The sequence below is a fragment of the Hemitrygon akajei genome, chromosome 32 (genome assembly GCF_048418815.1).
Source record: "Hemitrygon akajei chromosome 32, sHemAka1.3, whole genome shotgun sequence".
Classification (NCBI taxonomy): domain Eukaryota; kingdom Metazoa; phylum Chordata; class Chondrichthyes; order Myliobatiformes; family Dasyatidae; genus Hemitrygon; species Hemitrygon akajei.
In genome coordinates this window covers 6447765-6466667 of record NC_133155.1, presented here as the reverse complement: position 1 = coordinate 6466667, position 18903 = coordinate 6447765, and the positions used below count along the sequence as shown (strand labels likewise).

The window sequence follows — 18903 nt, the reverse complement described above, 5'->3', positions numbered from 1 at the left end:
AGCCAAAAAGCAAAGAAATCTAATTAAAATCACCAAACATCAAATGTGAGGTGGGGTGGGGGGGTGGAAGAAAGCAAATTGTGCAAACAGTGAAAGTAATCAAACAGCATTCAGAACTGAAGTGAGTCCATAGACACAAAGCCATGAACCTCTCTGTCCGTTTAAGCAATACTCTGCCTTTCTACTAACGTGGTTGAACTGGGTTTACCACGTTGTGTTCTGTGTTTCACATTGTTGTGCACTCAGTTAGCCTTTCCATATCCCCCAAAGCTCCTACAGCTGTTGTTCACAGCCTACAGTGCCACCTAGCTTTGTATTTCATAAGCTCTGAAGCTAAATGATTGCATAATTTTAAAGCAGCTTTTTATTGCCAGATCCATCACATGATTTTCCAATTCCTGTCATAGCCTTGTTTTTTTTAACTGTTGTTATAATTACAATAAATCTATTAATGTTTGTCATTACATTAGTGATTTCCTGCTGTTTCATAGGCTGTTCTGTTTGCTGGCTTCTCCAGTCGAATCAAAACAAATAAATGATATGTATTTTTTAAAATTGTATGATTGTCTGAAATGATTGGTTAGATAACATTGAGTTCAACGAATTGATTTAACTTGATTATAAATTTTTAATATTTTTTATGGCTTAGAAAGAGCAATTGTTTAGTTTCTAACTTCTACGATGCTGAGATACATCCTAGGATGTGCTGGGACACGTCATCAGTGATGTAACCTGTAGTCATTGGGTGTTTCGGGTCTTTCAGCACCAGATACTCTCACCTAGGTGACCCAGCCAGGGTTGATCAGGCCTTGGCTTATATCCTAGCAGCTTTGGTCCACAGGTCACACCTCTTGATCCCTAGCCACCAGGAGACTCGCTCAGCAGCCTCTGTGATGTCCTGATGGCTCTTTTCTTTGCAGTCCCCGTAATGCCAAGGAGAGAGGTTCTTTAGGGCAGGCAGCCAGCGAAACCTCTACACCCCACCTCTATAGGCTCGCATCGTGCCCACCACCCCTCTCTCTGACACTGCTCTACCAGCTCCTGGTATTATACTCAAGCACCTCCTCAATCCGGTCTTCCCAGGGAACTGTCAGTTCTACCATGCCCACCAGCTTCGAGGTTTCTAACAGAATGACCATGTCAGGCTGCAGGGATGATGATGCAAGAAGTCAGGGAACTTAAAAATAAAATGAGCAGGAAAAGGCCTTATTTAAAAAAAATCATTTGGTCTCCAATTCTCCGGATTTGATTATGGTCCAAAAATCCATTGATCCACCTTTCAGTGAGGATTATCAGCCCTCTGGGAAGGGGAATTGCAAGATTTACAGTCAGTTGCATAAAAGAAATTTCTTCCCTCAGCCTCAAGGGGCTGATCCCTTATTCCTACTGAAGGCAGACCCAGGCTAAACTGTCCAGCCAGGGATAACTGTTTGCACTCTATACCAACCATCTTGGAGAGATCACCTCTTGTTGTTTCAAACTCAGGTGAGAGTTGGACAGTCTTACTCAGACATTCCTTCTTGGGTAGTCCAACATTACCCTAGAATTAACCTAGAAAATCTAAACTGGATGAACTCTAAGATAAGAATATCACATCTCCCTTTAGGGGCAGAGAACAAAACTCTAACTCCAGATGAAGTTTGTTCATTCATTAGGAGCCATGTCGTATGATGTAGACAACCATGGTCTTTCCAGTCATCAGCAACTACTCCTCAGAGATTGTCTGCTTGGTGTCGGTGGTCGCAAGACTAGGACTTGTGATATGCACTGGCTGCTCATATGACCATCCACATCCTTCTCCCATGGCTTCACGTGACCCTGACTGGGGTGGGAGAGGGAGTAAGGTGGGGTAAGCAGGTGCTATACCTTGCCCAAGGGTCACCTGCAGACTCGCGGATGGAATGAGCGCCTTACACCTCCTTTGGTAGAGATGTATCTCCACCTTGTCACCCTCAAATGAAGTTAGCTTCATGAAATGGTTTGAATTTCCAGCAAGTCAAGTCAAGTCACTTTTATTGTCATTTGGACCATAACTGCTGGTACAGTACATAGTAAAAATGAGACAATGTTTTTTCAGGACCATGGTGTTACATGACACAGTACAAAAACTAGACGGCCAATGTACCTTCTGTGCTTCTGTGTTTGTTTACTATGCTTGCAAGTTTATTTTCTGTGCAGTTTCATGGAAAATACATTTTACAGGAGGCATTTTATTTGTGCTAGTTATTGAAGAGATGCCCAGCCTAATCAAACCTTTTAGGAGAAGCTCTGGAGACTCTGGGTCACAGCTCTACCGATACTTTTGAGATATGACTAAGGGTTCCACATCTGTTTCCTGCTCAGACAGCGAGTTCCGGCCCCTACCACCACCTGGTCTCCCATCCAAGCCTCACCCTAGTTGCTTCAAAGTCAATTGTCTCTCGCTTTTGTTCCCCCAGCTCAGGAAATTAGTCCTTTCCTTTTACTCTGTGTTCACCATCATAACTTTATGCACCTCAGTTAACTCTTGCATCATCTGACTTGTGCCAAGAATGCCTGTCCAGTCTTATCCCATTGTTACTTTTATATATTTGGCATAATCCTACTCATGTATTCTATGCCTCCTGTAATAGAAGTAAAACATTTGCGTATAGCACAGTGCTGTATACATGTCTTAGGCACATGTATACAGCTAGGATGACTAAGACTTACATAATGCTGTCATAGTTTCATTATTGCATATGTGAGTGATGATATACTGATTCTGATATGTGTCTCTGTACTGTAGACTGAGTGGGGGAAGGGGGCAAGGAGAGGAGGAATCATGGTTGGAAAAGGGGAAGGGCGAGTAGTGGGAGCAGGAAGCACCTGAGAGACATTCTGCAATGATCAATAAGTTAATTGTTTGGAATCAATAATCCAATTTCCTGTTGTCTCAGGGCTGTGTATGTATGTACTCGTGCCACCCCCCGGCTCCAGTCTTGGGCACCTTAGCTGGCATTGGTGATGGTCCAGAGGAGGTTTACAAGAATGATCTCAGGAGTGAAGGGGGTTAACTTATGAGAAATGCTTGATGGTTGTACTCACTGGACTTCAGAAGAATGATGGAGGTTTCAGTGAGATTCTGTCGAATCTTGAAAGGCCTAGATCGAATGAATGTGGAGAGGATGCTCCTTATAGTGAGGGAGTCTAGGACTGGGAGCACATTCTCAGAATAGAGGGATGTCCACTTAGAACAGATGAGGAGGAATTTCTTCAGTCAGAAAGTGGTGAATCTGTGGAATTCATTACCCCAGACAGCTGTGGAGGCCGCGTCATTGGGTATATTTAAAACCGAGGTTGATAGGTTCTTAGTTAGTCAGGGTTTCAAAGGTTATGGGGAGAAAGCAGGAGAATAGGGTTGTGAGGGAATATCCCTTTTAATCCCATTGTCCTGCGGAGGAGACTTGATGTGTGAATGACCTAATTTTGCTCCTATGTGGTATGGTCTTATGCTCTTAATTTGCTGTAATCAGTGCTTTCAACTGTTTCTTCATGCCCTGTGGATTGACTAAAGGCAAGTTTCTTTGGGGATCTCAAGTGGGAGGGTGAAATGGATCTTATTCGGGGCATATCTGGCAGAAGATGTTTTAAGCCTATTTCCCTTATCCATGTCTTCAGCACTCAAGCACTGGACTCCACCGTGTTTGAGATCAGAAGTGTTTTCTGAGCCTTCTCCTCCCTGAGCTTTTTGTTGACCACAGTCAAATGTGGCAACATGTACAGTATTAGAGTATGTCTCTTGTACTTGGAGCTGTGCTTCAGCTTTGCCAGATTGACAGTTCATTTTTTGGATGCCCTGTTTGGCACTCAATGTACTTTCAGTGCCGAGAGCACTATAAGCTTAACAGGAATGGAGGTAAATCAATTTCCTTATCTACTATGGCTTCACTTTCAAAAATCTCAATTAGACCTGTCAAACAAATGGATGTTGAAAAAAATCACTTGTTGAGATTTTTCCCCCTATTTGGCTAAAGATGGATTCCAGCATTTTATGCTGTCAGTGGTAGTTAGACCAATAGGTTTATAGTTATCTTTCTGTTTCTCTCTATCATTGCTGAAGGAGTGGCATTGCACAGGTAACAAATCTAATCTATTGGTCTTGTTCAAGAACCTTGGGAATGTTGAAATAACATCACAGACAGGACTGCCATCTCTACAGCAATAAATGTTGGTCATATTAAAGACATTTAGGTTATTTTTCCCTTATATTTTTACTTTAGTGATATTAATGACTTCTGGGTCCTCCTGTTTGATCCTTGCTTAAATAGTTTTGTGACATGTACTGTTTTTATCAGCTTCCCTCTTTAAATTTCTCCCAACTTTGTCTCAATAGTGCTTGTGTTTATTTTTGTTTCTTGTAGAAATAAATTACTTTCCTCTTCTTTGTTTTTTTTATCTTTACTTTCTGTTTCCTAAAGTTCTTCTAGTTCTCATTGAATTTATTATTATCTTTGATCTTTTAGCAAAATGCATTATTTCACTCAAGGAAATTTTGTTCCTCATTTAACTTTCATTGAGAAATTTGGATAATGGATAGATATGAAATAACTTTTTAGAATCTTGTCTTTATCTATTAATATTCTATCCTTTAGCATTGCCAATTTACCCCTCCTAGGTATATAACTATAGTATTAGTACTCCAGGTTTCCCTGAACCAACGTTTATTTAATGCTCTGTAAAGGTTTAAAATTTTCAATTCTGTCACTACTTAAGCCTTTTCTTTTTGTTAATGGTTTTCTGGCCAGTCATTGATTGCCAGGGATTCTGTTGAATTAACACGTACTAGTAATCAATAATCAAAATGGAGAATACCTTTTGAGATAGCTGGAACTTTAGAATATCTGTGTTTAAGGTTAGCGATGAGTGTAGTCACATGGATGCTCTCTGCCAAATCCATTCCACTGTTAAAATGCTTTTGTAACTCAGCTCTTCTCAAAAGCCCAAATTGAAAGATTAATGAAACTAGAATTTTTTTTATGATTGATTTCAGCATCTGAATTACACTTGAAATATCTGCCGTAGAACACGAATTTCAAGTAATGCACTTGTGTAGGAGTGTAGTAATCACCTCTTGCAGTGGTTGAAAAATACTCTTTAAAAGCACATGGGAAGGAAGATATTTGCCACGAGTTTCTGTGCAATTTAAGTAATGAAGCACAAAAAGAATGCATTGCTTTTAGATTTGAAATGCATCTCCTGGCAGGAACCTCCTGTCCATTTCATTTCATAATACAAAAATTATCCTGCTGTTTATTTTTAGGTGAAGCGATGGCTCCTAAAACAGTGAGTTACTCAGTGATGTGGTGTATGAGTTGAACAGATCGACAGTGAATCTCAAGTTGATGATTTAAGCTGACAAGTTGGGGCAACAGGTGTTTTGTTTTCATCATGAATTGTTCATTATGTGCCATGTTGTATGATGCCCTTTCTGTGACTGTTCTTGCAAATGTTTCTACAGAAGTGGTTTGCCATTGCCATCTTCTGTGCAGTGTCTTTACAAGATGGTTATTTATAACCCCAGCCGTTATCAATAGTCTTCAGAGATTGTCTGCCTGGTGTCAGTGGTCACATAACCAGAACTTGTGATCTGCACCAGCTGCTTATACGACCATCCATCACCTGCTCCCATGGCTTCACATGACCCTGATTTGGGGGGGTAGGGGTGTTAATCAGGTGCTACACCTTGCCCTAACGTGACCTGCAGGCTAGTGGAGGGAAGGAGTGCCCTACACCTTCTTTGGAGACGAGTAGGATCTTGAGTAGGATTACTGAATGCTTCTACAATTAAGAGGAGCTTTGGTGAGGGCCATTAAATAAATATCATTATTAGCATAATCAAGACTTCACACCCATTTCTCAAATTTCAATAACTAATTCGTGCACAAGAATTCTGAAAATGTGGATCGCTTCCAGTTGTTTAGAAAGATGCTCCCCATGGCAAAATAGAGACGGGCATAAAAACCATTAAAACCATTTGATGTGCTGAAAACGGTGTGTGGGTGGGAAAGGAGGATAAATAAATCGTGTTCATTGACACATTGAAGATATTATAACAAAGTACAAGGACATGATGCCTGTGAGAAAGGAGTGTGCATGTGTTGGTATCTTCTCTCCAGCACCACTACATTAGATCATTGGGCTCTCTTCCAGGGAGGTGGGACCTTTACAGAAGGGACCGTTTGCACTTGAACTGGAGGGGGACTAATATCATAGTGGAAAGGTTTGTTAATGCTGCACAGTGGGGTTTAAACTAGAGTTTCAGGGGGATGGGAACCAGAGTGTCAGAACAGTTTGTGGAGGCAGATGTTGGTAAGACCTCAGACAAAGTTAGGAATCAAAAGGTTGAGCACGGTGCAACTAAATCGAAAGGGTGAACACAGGACTGAAGGTGTTGTATCTGAATGTGTGCAGTATATGGCATAAGGTAGTTGAACGTGTAGCACAGTTGCAGATTGGCAGGTATAATGTTGTAGGCATCACTGAATTATAGCTGGGAGCTTAATGTCCAAGGATAGACATGGTGTCAAAAGGATAAGCTGGAAAACAGAGGGGGCAGTGTTGTTCTGTTGGTTTTAAAAGAAATGAAATCAAATCATTAGGAAGAGGTGACATAGAGTTGGAAGGTGTTGGATCATTGTGGAAACAGCTAAGGAACTGCAAGGGTAAAAAGACCCTGATGTGAGTTGTATACAGACCTCCAAGCAGTAGCAAGGATGTCGCCAACAAATTAGAACGGGAGATTGAAAATGCATGGCAAAAGGGCAATGTTACAATCGTTATGGGGGACTTCAAAATGCAAGTAGGTTGGCAAAATCAGGTTGGTGCTGAATTAGGAGGGGGAATTTCTAGCGTGCCTACGAGCTGGCTTTTTAGAGCAGCTCGTGGTTGAGCCCACTAGAGGATCAGTGATCATAATATGATCGAATTCACCATGAAATCTGAGAAGGAGAAACTAAAGTCAGATGTTTCAGTATTACACTGGAGTAAAGGGAATTACGGAGGCACGAGAAAGGAGATGGCCAGAATTGATTGGAAAAGAATGCTGGAAGGGATGACGGCAGAGCAGCAACGGTTGGAATTTCTGGAAGCAGTTCTGAACGGACAGGATATATACACCTCAAAGAGAAAGAATTATTCTAAAGGAAAGATGACACAACCTTGGCTAACAAAAGAAGTCAAAGCTAAAGAACAGGCATATAATAGAGGAAAGATCAGTGGGAAGTTAGACAAATGTGAACCGAAGAACATTACAGCAACATAATTCTGGCCTCCTTGACATCGCTGCAACCAAGTGTAGATTAGGCAACCATTTTGCAGATCACCCTCTGGCTGTCACCTTCCAACCTTGTTCCACCTTCCATTGTAGTGCTACATACAGGCCATCTTTCCTCATCCCTCTGTGCTGATTCAGGGTTTTGACCTGAAAATTCAACCTCTGCAGATGCTGCTCGACCTACAGCATTCTGTGATTTTTTTTCTTTCCTCCCCTCTTTACTCCTGACCCTACTCCTTTTTCCCCATCTCCATTCCCAACCTCCTGTCTTGCCTCTAACCCCTCCCTCCTACTTTCTCCCTCTCTGTCCTTACCACCTCTCTTGCTGATACCTTTCCTTCACTTTGCCACACTATCTTCTTTCTTCCATCTTTCTCTCCCTCCCACCAATTCCCATCAACCTTCTCTACATTTTTAACAAGAGCAGAAAAAAGGAAGAATACTGAAAATGAACCAGGAAATTGTGCAAGTTTGCAATATTTAGAAATATTTCAACACATTCAGTTTGTAGTGGCTAAAATGGTGGATATTTAGACCAGCATTTTTAATGAATAGATTTTGACAAATACAAATTGTAAACTAAAATCCTTAAGCTAACCAGTAAAGAAAAACTCACCCACTCACTCTCTGCCTCCCTCCTGGTGGCACTTGTCTGCCCAGACCAGTGAAACAAGTTATTGTACATATTGCAAGACCATGGTCAGATCATAAGGAAAATGTAGCAGCATCTTTACTTTTCTTTAAGGAGGTTCAGCATGTCACTGAGCATTCTAACAAACTTAATAAATTTACTTTGTACTTTTTTTTTAATCAAAGTACGTACGTTATCACATACAACCTGAGATTAATTTTCTTCTGGGCGTGCTCAATAAGTCCATAGAATAATAACCATAACAGAATCCTGAGCTGCAGATGTACTGTTGAAAATATACTGATGGGTTGCGTTATGGTCTGGTATGGACGTTGTTTAAATTATGTTCTTTCTTATAAAAATTGTGGATAATTTATATTTAATATGTTTTTTTGTTGTTAGTTACTGCCTGTTATGCCACTGGTGTTTAGGGCAGCAATGAAGATCCTCCGTCTCTGTCTGTCCTTGGCTGTGGTTTCTGTTGTGCCCCAGGTGTGTTTCAGGGTCCCTATTTCTGCCTCTACTGTATGGCGCCGAGTTGTCACTGTGGATGCTACTTGCATGATGCTCTGTGCCTGTGTTGCAGCTGCAAGTGGGATTTTCAACTCATCCGTGTGTACATGCACCTGTGCACATATTAATAAACTCAACTTTGCCTTAAATGGTCAGTATGTTATTACTTGATTTTATATCCTTTTAATCTCCCACTTTATTGTGCCTCTTATTATCATATTATGGCATTTCACCTCTTTCCAATTGCTTTATTATTTCCATTTTATTTTCAATTGTGATTGTTTCCCGTCGACGGAACAGAAACACTGTGTATTCAGCAGCAGCCGTAGGTCCGCCAGGTCCTAAAGTCCACTGCACCGAGACAGGTTAAATAAGGGACTTGAGCATCCGTGTTTTTTGGTATCCGTGGGGTGTCCCAGAACCAATCCCCCATGGATAAGGAGGGCCGACTGTTTTTGTTCAACAATACCATGATTTAAAATTGGTTCTTGTCCATTGATTAAACAATCGTTTGTCAGCGCATGATCCATCAAAGTTTTTCTGATTTAGTGCACTCTGTCTTTCTTCCATAACCCTGCAAGTTAGTTCTCTTTAATTATTTTTCCACTGCCTTTTTGTTTCTCCAGCACCCGTTTATAGCATTCTTTCATGTAGTATGTGCTAGATAAGAGTTCAAAGTAAATTTATTATCTAAGTAAATATATTGTATGTCACCATATACAAACCTGAGATTCGTTTTCTTGTGGGCAATCTCAGTGAATCCAAGAACCGTAATAGAATCAATGAAAGACCACACCCAACAGGGTGGGCAAACCACCAACGTGTAAAAGAGAGCAAATCTTGCAAGTATAAAAGAAAAAGGAAATAATGAAAATAAGTAAGTAATAGAACATGAGATGAAGTGTCCTTGAATGTGAGATCATGGTAACACTTGGTGAAGTAAATCGTATACCTTGACTGCCTTGTTCTTTCTCCCATTACTCTAATTCTTTGACCTATGAGCAACCATCTTGCCAGAGGAAATGTTTTCTCCCTGCTTCACTGTGTCAAAACCTTACTCGTACTTCCTCTTGGATCTCTCTTGGCCGCCTTTGTTTGAAGACCAATCCCAGCTAATCCAGTTTCTCATTATAACTAAAAATCCCGAAACGTTGACCGTTCACTCCTCACTATCAATGTTGCCTGGCTTGCTGAGTTCCTCCAGCATTGCGTGCGTGTGTGTGTGTGTGTTGCACTAATAAACCCTGTTGTTTGACCAATGATCTTGGATTCTGTCTTTAAAGTAATATTGAAAATTAATACATTTGATTAAATGATAATTGAAGATTACTATTATGTAACTTCTGGATACCGATTAATTGCTAGAACAACACAAATATATGACGGAGTAGCAATGTATATTAGTGAGTAATCTTCAAATGGATTTCAGTAGCAGGGAAGTACTTGATAATTCTGATAAGATGGTATAGGCCTACTCCAACTTACAAACACCTGCCCAAACAAGGGCTTAAGGAGACTGGCAATATAGATCTGCCACTGTTATATTGGTGTTAAATCCATTGGTTTATTCCACCTGTGCCATTTATTGAAATGAGGACTGATTTTATTTTGTGGGTTATAGCTAGGGAGCTTCAAGTTTCATGGAAGAGTTTGTAGCCTGATTGCAGTCCTTCTTAAATGCTGAAGGGGTGAGTTGAGTTGACTTGGCTTCAGGACCTGTTTCATTGGAAGAACTACAACTCGTTATTTGAATTGGGTGTTTTCTGATGTATATTATGAGTGACCATTGTGGTTTTTAAAAGGAAATTGCACAAACCCCTGAGTAAAAACTGAAATATAACTTGCGTAGTTCTAATGTGGTTATATTATGGGCATGGAAGACTGAACTAGTACTGAAACAGTATGCTGAAGACACTGTTTGGAATTAAAGCCAAATTACAAGAGGTAAGTTTTTAGTTCTTGATTGTGTTTAAGGGTTTGAGCTTGTATGGGAGCTCAATCTTCACATTATCAAGATTGGTTTTTTTTTGTTGCTTCTCAGAGACTATTTCCATCTGAGATACCAGTCGGCTGTTTGCTTGGAAGTGACTTTATAAAGTTTCATTTCTCTATTTGTAAAAATGGAGCTGTGTGAGGTTAGAGAAATAGGATGTCTCTATGACTAACATTTTTTTCAGTTGAGAGATATAGCGCCAGTCTAAATTATCCGGCTGCATAAGCTAATTTTAAAATGGTGGTGGTTCTCTTAAGGGCTGAAATGATGAAGGCTTTACACATGGTAATCTCAAAATTACATATAAGTAATATACCCCAAATTTGAACTCCTGTTTGTATAATAACTGATCTTAGTTGTGACAGTTGTTAGCTTTGGTAGTCCTAGACTGGGTGGGAATGTTTCCTCTTTCTGATATCAAGTGGCTGCTGTGATGTTCACTCTATTCCAGCATCTTGTCAGATTGACCCTTGGCAGCATGTGAGTACAGTTGACAGACTCTACAGCAAAGCTTATCGTTACCAAGATGCAATTAATTTGAGAGGCAGTGTAAAAATATCTCTCCTTCGTTCACGTTAAAAGCTGAATTATAACTTGGTGGTTGGTTGTAATGTGGTTATATTGTGGACGTTGGTGGCCATTGCTAGCAACGGAAGTGGGAGGCTGAAGACACTGGCAGTAAAAATAGGTTAAAGGCCTTGTGGAGGTAATGGACAGTAGCTGTTGGCTGTGCATTCAAATTCCTACAGGAAACTGGTAGTTGAACAGGAGATGAAAGAAAAATCCTTGCACCTTGCTGTAGCTGTTATTATCTCTCCCTGTGTGAGTCTCCTTCATAAACAATTATTAGAGTTAGCTGGTCAGCGTATAAAATAGTGGGGCTGGGGGGATACAATTAATCAATTCTCCCAGTGTCTCACTTGAATTTTTAAGCTCTCCATTTGTTAATGAATTGTTATGTTTTGCTGTTGTATTTGAAACTGTCACATCTGCACAGCCTGTTATATTAAGTAAAATTCTATAATTGTCTGATCAAAGGGAGAGCTGGTAAAATTGACAGATCTGTACAGCAGGCTATTATTACCAAGAAGGGTGTTAGCAGAGGGACATAATTTGAGATGCTGTGGAAGCATCTTGTACTTCTAACAGCATAGGCAGAGGCCATTTGGTCCATTGGATCAGTGCTACCTTCCAGAAGAGTCAAACATTGTTTCCTTATATCACTGTACTCCTGTAACTTAATTTAATTTTAAGGTGATTGGGGAAAAAAATATAGGCAGATGTCAGAGGTAAGTTTTTTTTAACAGAGCGATGAGTGCATAGAATGTGCTTAAAGGGGTGGCTATAGATCATAGAAAAGTACAGCACAGAAAGAGACCCTTTGGCCCATCTAGTTATGCTGAACCATTTAAACTACCTACTCCCATCGGTCTGCACTGGGACCATAGCCCTCCATACCCCTGCCAAATTCTCTTAAACATTGCAAATGAGTTCACTGGCAGCTCATTCCACAAGCTCACGACCCTCTGAGTGAAGAAGTTTCCCATCACGTTCCCTTTAAACTTTTCACCTTTCACCCTTAACCCATGACCTCCAGTTGTAATCTCACCCAACCTCAGTGGAAAAAGCCTGCTTACATTTACCCTATCTATATCCCTCATAAGTTTGTATACTTCTGTCAAATCTCCTTTTAATCTTCTATGTTCCAAGGAATGAAGTCCTAACCTAATCAATCTTTCGTTATAACTCAGGTCCTCCAGAGCTGGCAATATCCTTATAAATTTTCTCCATTCTCTTTCAACCTTATTTGCATCTTTCCTGTAGGCAGGTGACCAAAACTGCACACAATACTCCAAATTAGGCCTCAGCAACATCTTGTATAAGTTCAACATAACATCCCAACTCCTGTACTCAATACTTTGACTTATGAAGGCTAATGTGCCAAAAACTTTCTTTATGACCCTACCTACCTGTGATGCAACCTTCAATGAATTATGGACCTGTATACATAGATCCTTTTGTTCTGCTGGTTGGTGCCAATGGAGTACAGCAGCTCACACTTTCTCCATTAAATTCCATGTGCCATTTTCCAGCGCATTTTTTCTGGTGGTGTTGGAGACAGATACATTAGGGGCATTTAAGAGACACTTACTGTAATTAGTCACTACAGGAAAAGTAAGAGGGTATGTGGAAGGGAAAGGTTGTTGATCTTGGAGTTGGTGAGTAGGTCAGCACAACATTGTGGAATGAAGGGCCTGTACTGTTCTGCGTTCCATGTCATTTGCACATGCTGCTTAAAAACATCAGCTAGGATTAATCATGGGTGGTATTGTGTTTCATGATATCCTCATGATGGGAGGGCCAAGCAGGAGAAAAGGGATCTGAGTAAGTTAAATGGGCTGAAGGGCTGTACTGTGCTGTAAAATCCCATGTTCTACTCTCTCATGTATGCCAATCAGCTTTAATTCTTTTTGCCTACGCAAATGGGTAATTTATAGTCGCCAATTAATCTGAATCACATGTATTTTGTTTTGCAATCTAATTTAGGAAAAGTCAGAAATCACATGGATAGAAAAGGACTTTGCCTCTTTATGTTGTAAGGTAAGATGCAGAAACATGTCATGCATATACAGTACTGTGCAACAGTCTGAGGCACCCTAGATTTTTTAAATATGGTTTCAGATGGTACGGCCTTCACTGAGCCCTGATCTTGACATTACCGAGGCTGTCTGATTACCTGAAGAGGCAGAAGCAAGTGAGACAGCCAAAGTCAGCTGAAGCACTGTGGCTAGTCCTCCAAGATGCTTGGAACAACCTACCAGCCGATTTTCTTATGATACTGCGCGACAGTATACCTAAGAGAATTGATGCAGTTTTAAAGGCACACCAGATATTGATTTGATTTAGATTTTTACTGTCTACTGCTCTTTATAGTAATTTTTTATATTTATAAACTTTTCATTATTTCTGAAAGCATCTTCGCTTCACAGAAATTTTTACATGTGCCTAAGACTTTTGCACATTACTGTACAATATTGTTAACAGACTAGATTACCTTGCTTGCCAAATTGCCCATTGCTGGGCACATGAATGAATTTTTATGACCTTGTCTTCTTTTCTCTTGGGTTGTAGTCCTAATATTTTATTTGCTTTTGTTAAGATTGGATTGGATATATAATGTAGTAACATCCTTTTGTCCTATTGAACGATTTCAAAAGGTGCCTTTGCAACATTTTTAATAAGCCTGCACAGTTTCTGTTTTGTAAATTGGAAGCCTTTGGGAAGATCAACGCAGTTGGGTATGCCTGAAAATGAGTGCTATCAGGGCAAAGCTGTAGAATAGCACTGCCCTGTTGCACGTCATCAGCATTGGGTTGACATACAGTACTGTGCATATGTCTTGGGTATGTGTGTGTATGTACGTATGTGTGCATGCGTGTGCCTATAAAAAGTACTCATCTCCACCCCCCCCAAGAAGGTTTCATGTTTTATTTTACAACATTGAATCACAGTGGATTTAATTTGACTTTTTGACACTGATCTATAGAAAAAGACTCTTTCGTGTCAGAGTGAAAACAGATGGCTGCAGAGTGATCTAAATATATATTACAAAAATAATTGTTGTATAAGTATTCACCTGCCCCACTCTTTAATATGACACACCACATCATCACTGGTGCAGCCAATTGGTTTTAAAGGTCACATAATTAGTTAAATGGAGGTCACCTGTGTGCTGTCAAGGTGTTTCCGTTGATTGTAGTAAAAATACGCCTGTATCTGGAAGGTCCAACTGCTGGTGAGTCCGTATCCTGGCAAAAACTACACCATGAAGACAAAAGAACTCTCCAAGCAACACTGTGAAAAGGTTATTGAAAAGCACAAGTCAGGAAATGAATACAAGGAAGTTTCCAAGTCACTGAATCTCCCTTGGAGTACAGTTAAGTCAAACATCAAGAAATCGAAAGAATATGGCACAGCTGTAAATTTGCCTAGAGCAGGCCTTCCTCAAAAACTGAGTGACCTTGCAAGAAGGGGACTAGTGCGGGAGGCCACCAAGAGACCTATGACAAATCTGGAGGAGTTACAAGCTTCAGTGGTTGAGATGGAAGAGACTGCACATACAACAACTGTTGCCCGGGTGCTTCACCGGTCGCAGCTTTATAGGAGAATGGCAAAGAGAAAGCCACTATTGAAAAAAGCACCATGAAGCATGGTGGTGGCTGCATCATGCTGTGGGGATGCTTCACTGCAGCAGGTCCTGGAAGGCTTGTAATGGTAGAGGACAAAATGAATGCAGCAAAATACAGGGAATTCCTTGGGGGGGGGGGAGGAATCCTGATGCAGTCTGCAAGAGAACTACGACCAGGGAGAAGATGGTTTTCCAGCAAGACAATGACCCCCAATCATAAAGCCAAAGCTACACAGGAAAGCCTTAACAACAACAAAGTTAATGTCCTGGAGTGGCCAAGTTACAGTCCAGACCTCAATCCAATTGAGAATTTGTGGCTGGGCTTGAAAAAGGTTGTTCACTTATGATCCTCATGCAATCTGACAGAGCTTGAGCAGTTGTGTAAAGAAGAATGGGGAGAAATTGCAGTGTCCAGATGAGCAAAGCTGATAGAGACCTATCCACACAGACTCAAGGCTGTAATCACTGCCAAAGGTGTATCTACTAAATACTGGCTTGTAGGGGGTGAATAACAATGCAAATCAATTATTTTGTAATTAATAATTGTAATAAATTTAGGCCAATTTGTAGAAATGTTTTCACTTTGACATGAAGGAGTCTTCTCTGATTTGTGTCAAAAAAGCCAAATTAAATCCACTATGATTCAATGTTGTAAAACAGTAAAACACGAAAACTTCCGGGGGGGTGGGGGTGAACACTTTTTGTAGGCATTGTATATCTGTATTTGTGCTTAAGATGTTTGCTCAGTGCTGCAGTTAAGTGAGTTAAATAATGGATTAGACCAATGCTCTGCAGTCCTTTCACACCGAGGTGCTGGACATTGTTCATGTGGACAGGGGATATCGGTTCATTCATACCCTGTGAGTGCTGAAGGAGTCATACACATTCAGTCAGGAGTGCTGGGTTCTTTCTGTGTTCTCCACTGTTTTCAACCAATTTGATTAAACCCAGGTATTAATAAGTGGCAGACTATTGGATACAGTTATTATCAAAGGCCAGAAACCATTCCAACTTTAGTTCTGTAGACTTGCACTCCAGACGTAGCTCTGCCTCTGGGCAAGCTGAAACCGTGCAGTTCTGCCAGTGGCATCCTCCTGTGGAATATTACCCAGGTGGATCCTGTTACACTTACTTTTCAATAATCAGTTTGAGTTTTTGATTGGGCGACTTTGCCCTGGACTTCATTCCAACCTTGATCCAAGTGTGGACCTAAGCATTCAATTCCATGGATGCGGTAAGTGTCAGCATCAAGGGAACATTTGGAAAATTAGCATCCAGCGTAATTCCCATAGCTCTAATAGAGCATTCCAGAATTCGGAGTTCAGTTCTGATGCCATTCTACAAGGAGTGTGTACTTTCTCCCTGGGTCCTCCGGTTTCCTTCCATAGTCCAAAGACGTACTGGCTAGGTTAATTGGTTATTGTAAATTGCCCGTGGTTAGGTTAGGGTGAATCAGGTTTGTTGGAGGTTGCTGGGGTGGCATGGCTCAAAGCACCGGAAGGGCCTTCTCTGTGGTTTATCACTAAATAAATTAGTTTGGCACTCCTTTCATCAACCTGAGCAGTCATTCCACCCATGCACCGTGCCTGCAGTCTCTGTCATGTATAAAATAACAAGGCGTGTCACTACTCTGACCACAGCCCAGGTCCCAAGGAGGAAGAGGGCAGCAGGAGTGTGGGAACACCAGCTCCAGGAGATTCCCTGCAGGCTGCACACAGTCACCACTGCTGCCTCCTTCCCCTCAGTTCACTTCTATGATAGTTAGTCTAACTCCTTAAGCAGTGGCATTGTTGGAACGTCTGTAGCAGACCAGGGCGACAATCAGCATCGTGTTGTGAAGCAAAATCAGAGAGAGAATACATGCTGGATTTGACAGAGTGCTCACAGCAGAGGAAGAACATTTAAAAGAAATGCATGGACTCGATGTTAGTTAAGCCCGTCATCCCTGTAGGGACAAAGGCTGCTGACAGCAACTCGCCAGAGTCCTCTGACATGGGCCAGCATTCAAGTTGTCCCCGGCTGTAACCTATTCAACGTTCCCTCTAACTGTTTTTAACAACTGCATGGACCAGCCACTGCTCATGGCAGGAATTTTTCTACACTGCCTGAAAACTGCACGGCACGTCAGTAAAAGTTTATCTAGAGTATGAGAAAATTCCAGCTGTGTGGCAACAAAGGCTACGTACTTGAGAGCATTTCTGTTACTGCGCGGACAGGCACCCGTGCAGCTTTGAGGGAACGGTGAGCCCATCGAAGATCCTACCAGGGATGAGATCCTTGGAGCTTCTGTTGGCATTTCTGAAGCTCTGGGTTTTTATGGAATGGGGTCGCTAGCCCCATGCCCAACCCTCCTCCTTTTGCAGCTGAGCTTCTGACCATCAAAGGCAGTGATTTTTAAATAGTGGCTGCTGGAAAATTGCTCAAGTACGTGTATCTGTAGGCAGGTGTGAACATGTGCACAGCAGTTAAGTTATGCTATTTTTCCCCCCACTGCTGAGTTTGAGCTGCTGCTGTTGGTAACGATAAAATTTTACAAGATGTCATTCATTACCTGGTTCATTCAGGTTGTTATAACGGGGGAGGTAGCATGAGTAAGCTCCCAATGGTGTGCATCCCAAATAGGCTCTGACGTCCAAGTCCAGCTCCTAGCCTTCACGTGCGGCTTAGCTACTAAGCCCAGTGGAACAGTTTCTACTGATGGGAAAAGGGACAGCAGTGGGTTACTGGCTCCATAAATCCAGTCGTTACATGTAGCCGTGGTTGGCAGCTCATCTAGGAGAAGGAAAATTCTGATCTCTAACTAGGCTGCCTTGCAGCTGTACTCACTCATTGGGAAGGTTTCAGGGTTAAACCCCATGGCAAAAATCCGTAATTGGAGTCCCTAAGGCAGTCCGGTGTTGAGTTCAATGCTGACTGGCAACTCCTGCGATGCCGCTGGTGCCAAACTGTATCGGTGTCTGCCGTTCCTTTGGATTCACCAGCCGCATGGCGAGGGGGAGCCTGCTGCACGGACAGCAGCTTGCTCTCCGTATCGCATTGCTCTGGCCTGCGTACTGGCTCGTGTATCATGCAGACAGCTGGCGCGCAACATCCGTGATCGATCCCGAGCAACGGAGGGCCTCATTGATTAACTGAGTGCCACAGTAGCTTAGCAGAGAGTGCAATGCCTTACAGCGCCAACTGTAAATCTGACGAGGGTTCAATTCTAGCCACTGTCTGTAAGGAGTTCGTACATTCTCTCCATGACCACATGGGTTTCCTCCAGGTGCTCCAGTTTCCTCCCACAGTCCAAAGACGTACGGGTATGTTTAGTGAGTTGTGGGCATGCTATGTTGGTGTGGAAAGCGCAACAGCACTTGTGGGCTGCCTCCAGCACATACCACAGACTGTGATGGTCATTGACACAAAATGACACACTTCACTGTATGTTTCGATGTACATGTGACAGATAACTCTGATCTTAAATCTGACATCTAGTATGTTTTTAGTCTAGTTTCTTTACCCCTCTGCATTCAAGGTTGATTATATCTTGCACCTCTCACCTGAGGTCTGCATTACTTTCCTGAAAACACGTTTATATATGGTTTCACTTACTATAATGCAAACAGAGCAAATTCAGCATTATGGAGATAGCAGAGGTTCTGCAAATGCTGGCCATCTTAAACAACAATCTCAAAATTCTGGAGGAACTCTGCAGGTCAGGTAACAGCTGTGGAGGGAAATCAAGAATTCATGTTTTGGGCCAAGGCCCTTCATCAGGACTCAAGTTCAGGAGGACATTAAACAGAGCAGGCTTCCAAAACAACAAATGCAATTAGAGCAAGTGCAAATAAAATTACTTATAAACCTTTAGAAATGAATGAAACCTTCAAAAATTTTTATTCCGAATTATATCAATCGGAATCACAAAATGAGGTTGTTGAGATAGAAAGATTTTTTATCACAAATAACTCTTCCAAAATTGAATTCGGAAGAACAGAAAGGATTAGATAAGCCTTTTACATTAAAAGAAGTTGAAGAAGCTCTAGGATCGCTCCAGAGCAATAAATCTCCAGGAGAAGATGGCTTTCTGCCTGAATTTTATAAAAAATTTAAAGATTTATTAATCCCTCCCTTTATGGAGTTAATATATCAAGCGGAAAGAACACATAAACTTCCAGAATCTTTTTCGACAGCGATTTTAACAGTATTGCCAAAAAAAGATAGAGACCATTTAAAACCAACATCATATAGGCCTATCTCTTTGTTGAACACGGATTATAAAATAATAGCAAAAACAGCTT

The 18903-nt window shown here is 41.4% G+C and overlaps 1 protein-coding gene across 5 annotated transcripts in view; it reads left to right on the top strand.

Annotated features, from left to right (window-relative positions):
* rps6ka1 (ribosomal protein S6 kinase a, polypeptide 1) overlaps nt 1-18903 on the top strand; it is a 165485-nt gene that overhangs the window by 58736 nt on the left and 87846 nt on the right. For 2 of the 5 annotated variants that reach the window (XM_073034403.1, XM_073034404.1), the window contains exon 3: nt 12979-13032. The exons of 2 other annotated variants lie outside the window; for them this stretch is intronic. In XM_073034403.1, coding sequence (XP_072890504.1) covers nt 12979-13032 — 54 coding nt within the window. Of the gene's footprint in view, nt 1-10289; nt 10383-12978; nt 13033-18903 lie in introns of those variants that run through there. One more of the 5 variants, XM_073034408.1, reaches the window with a different exon arrangement.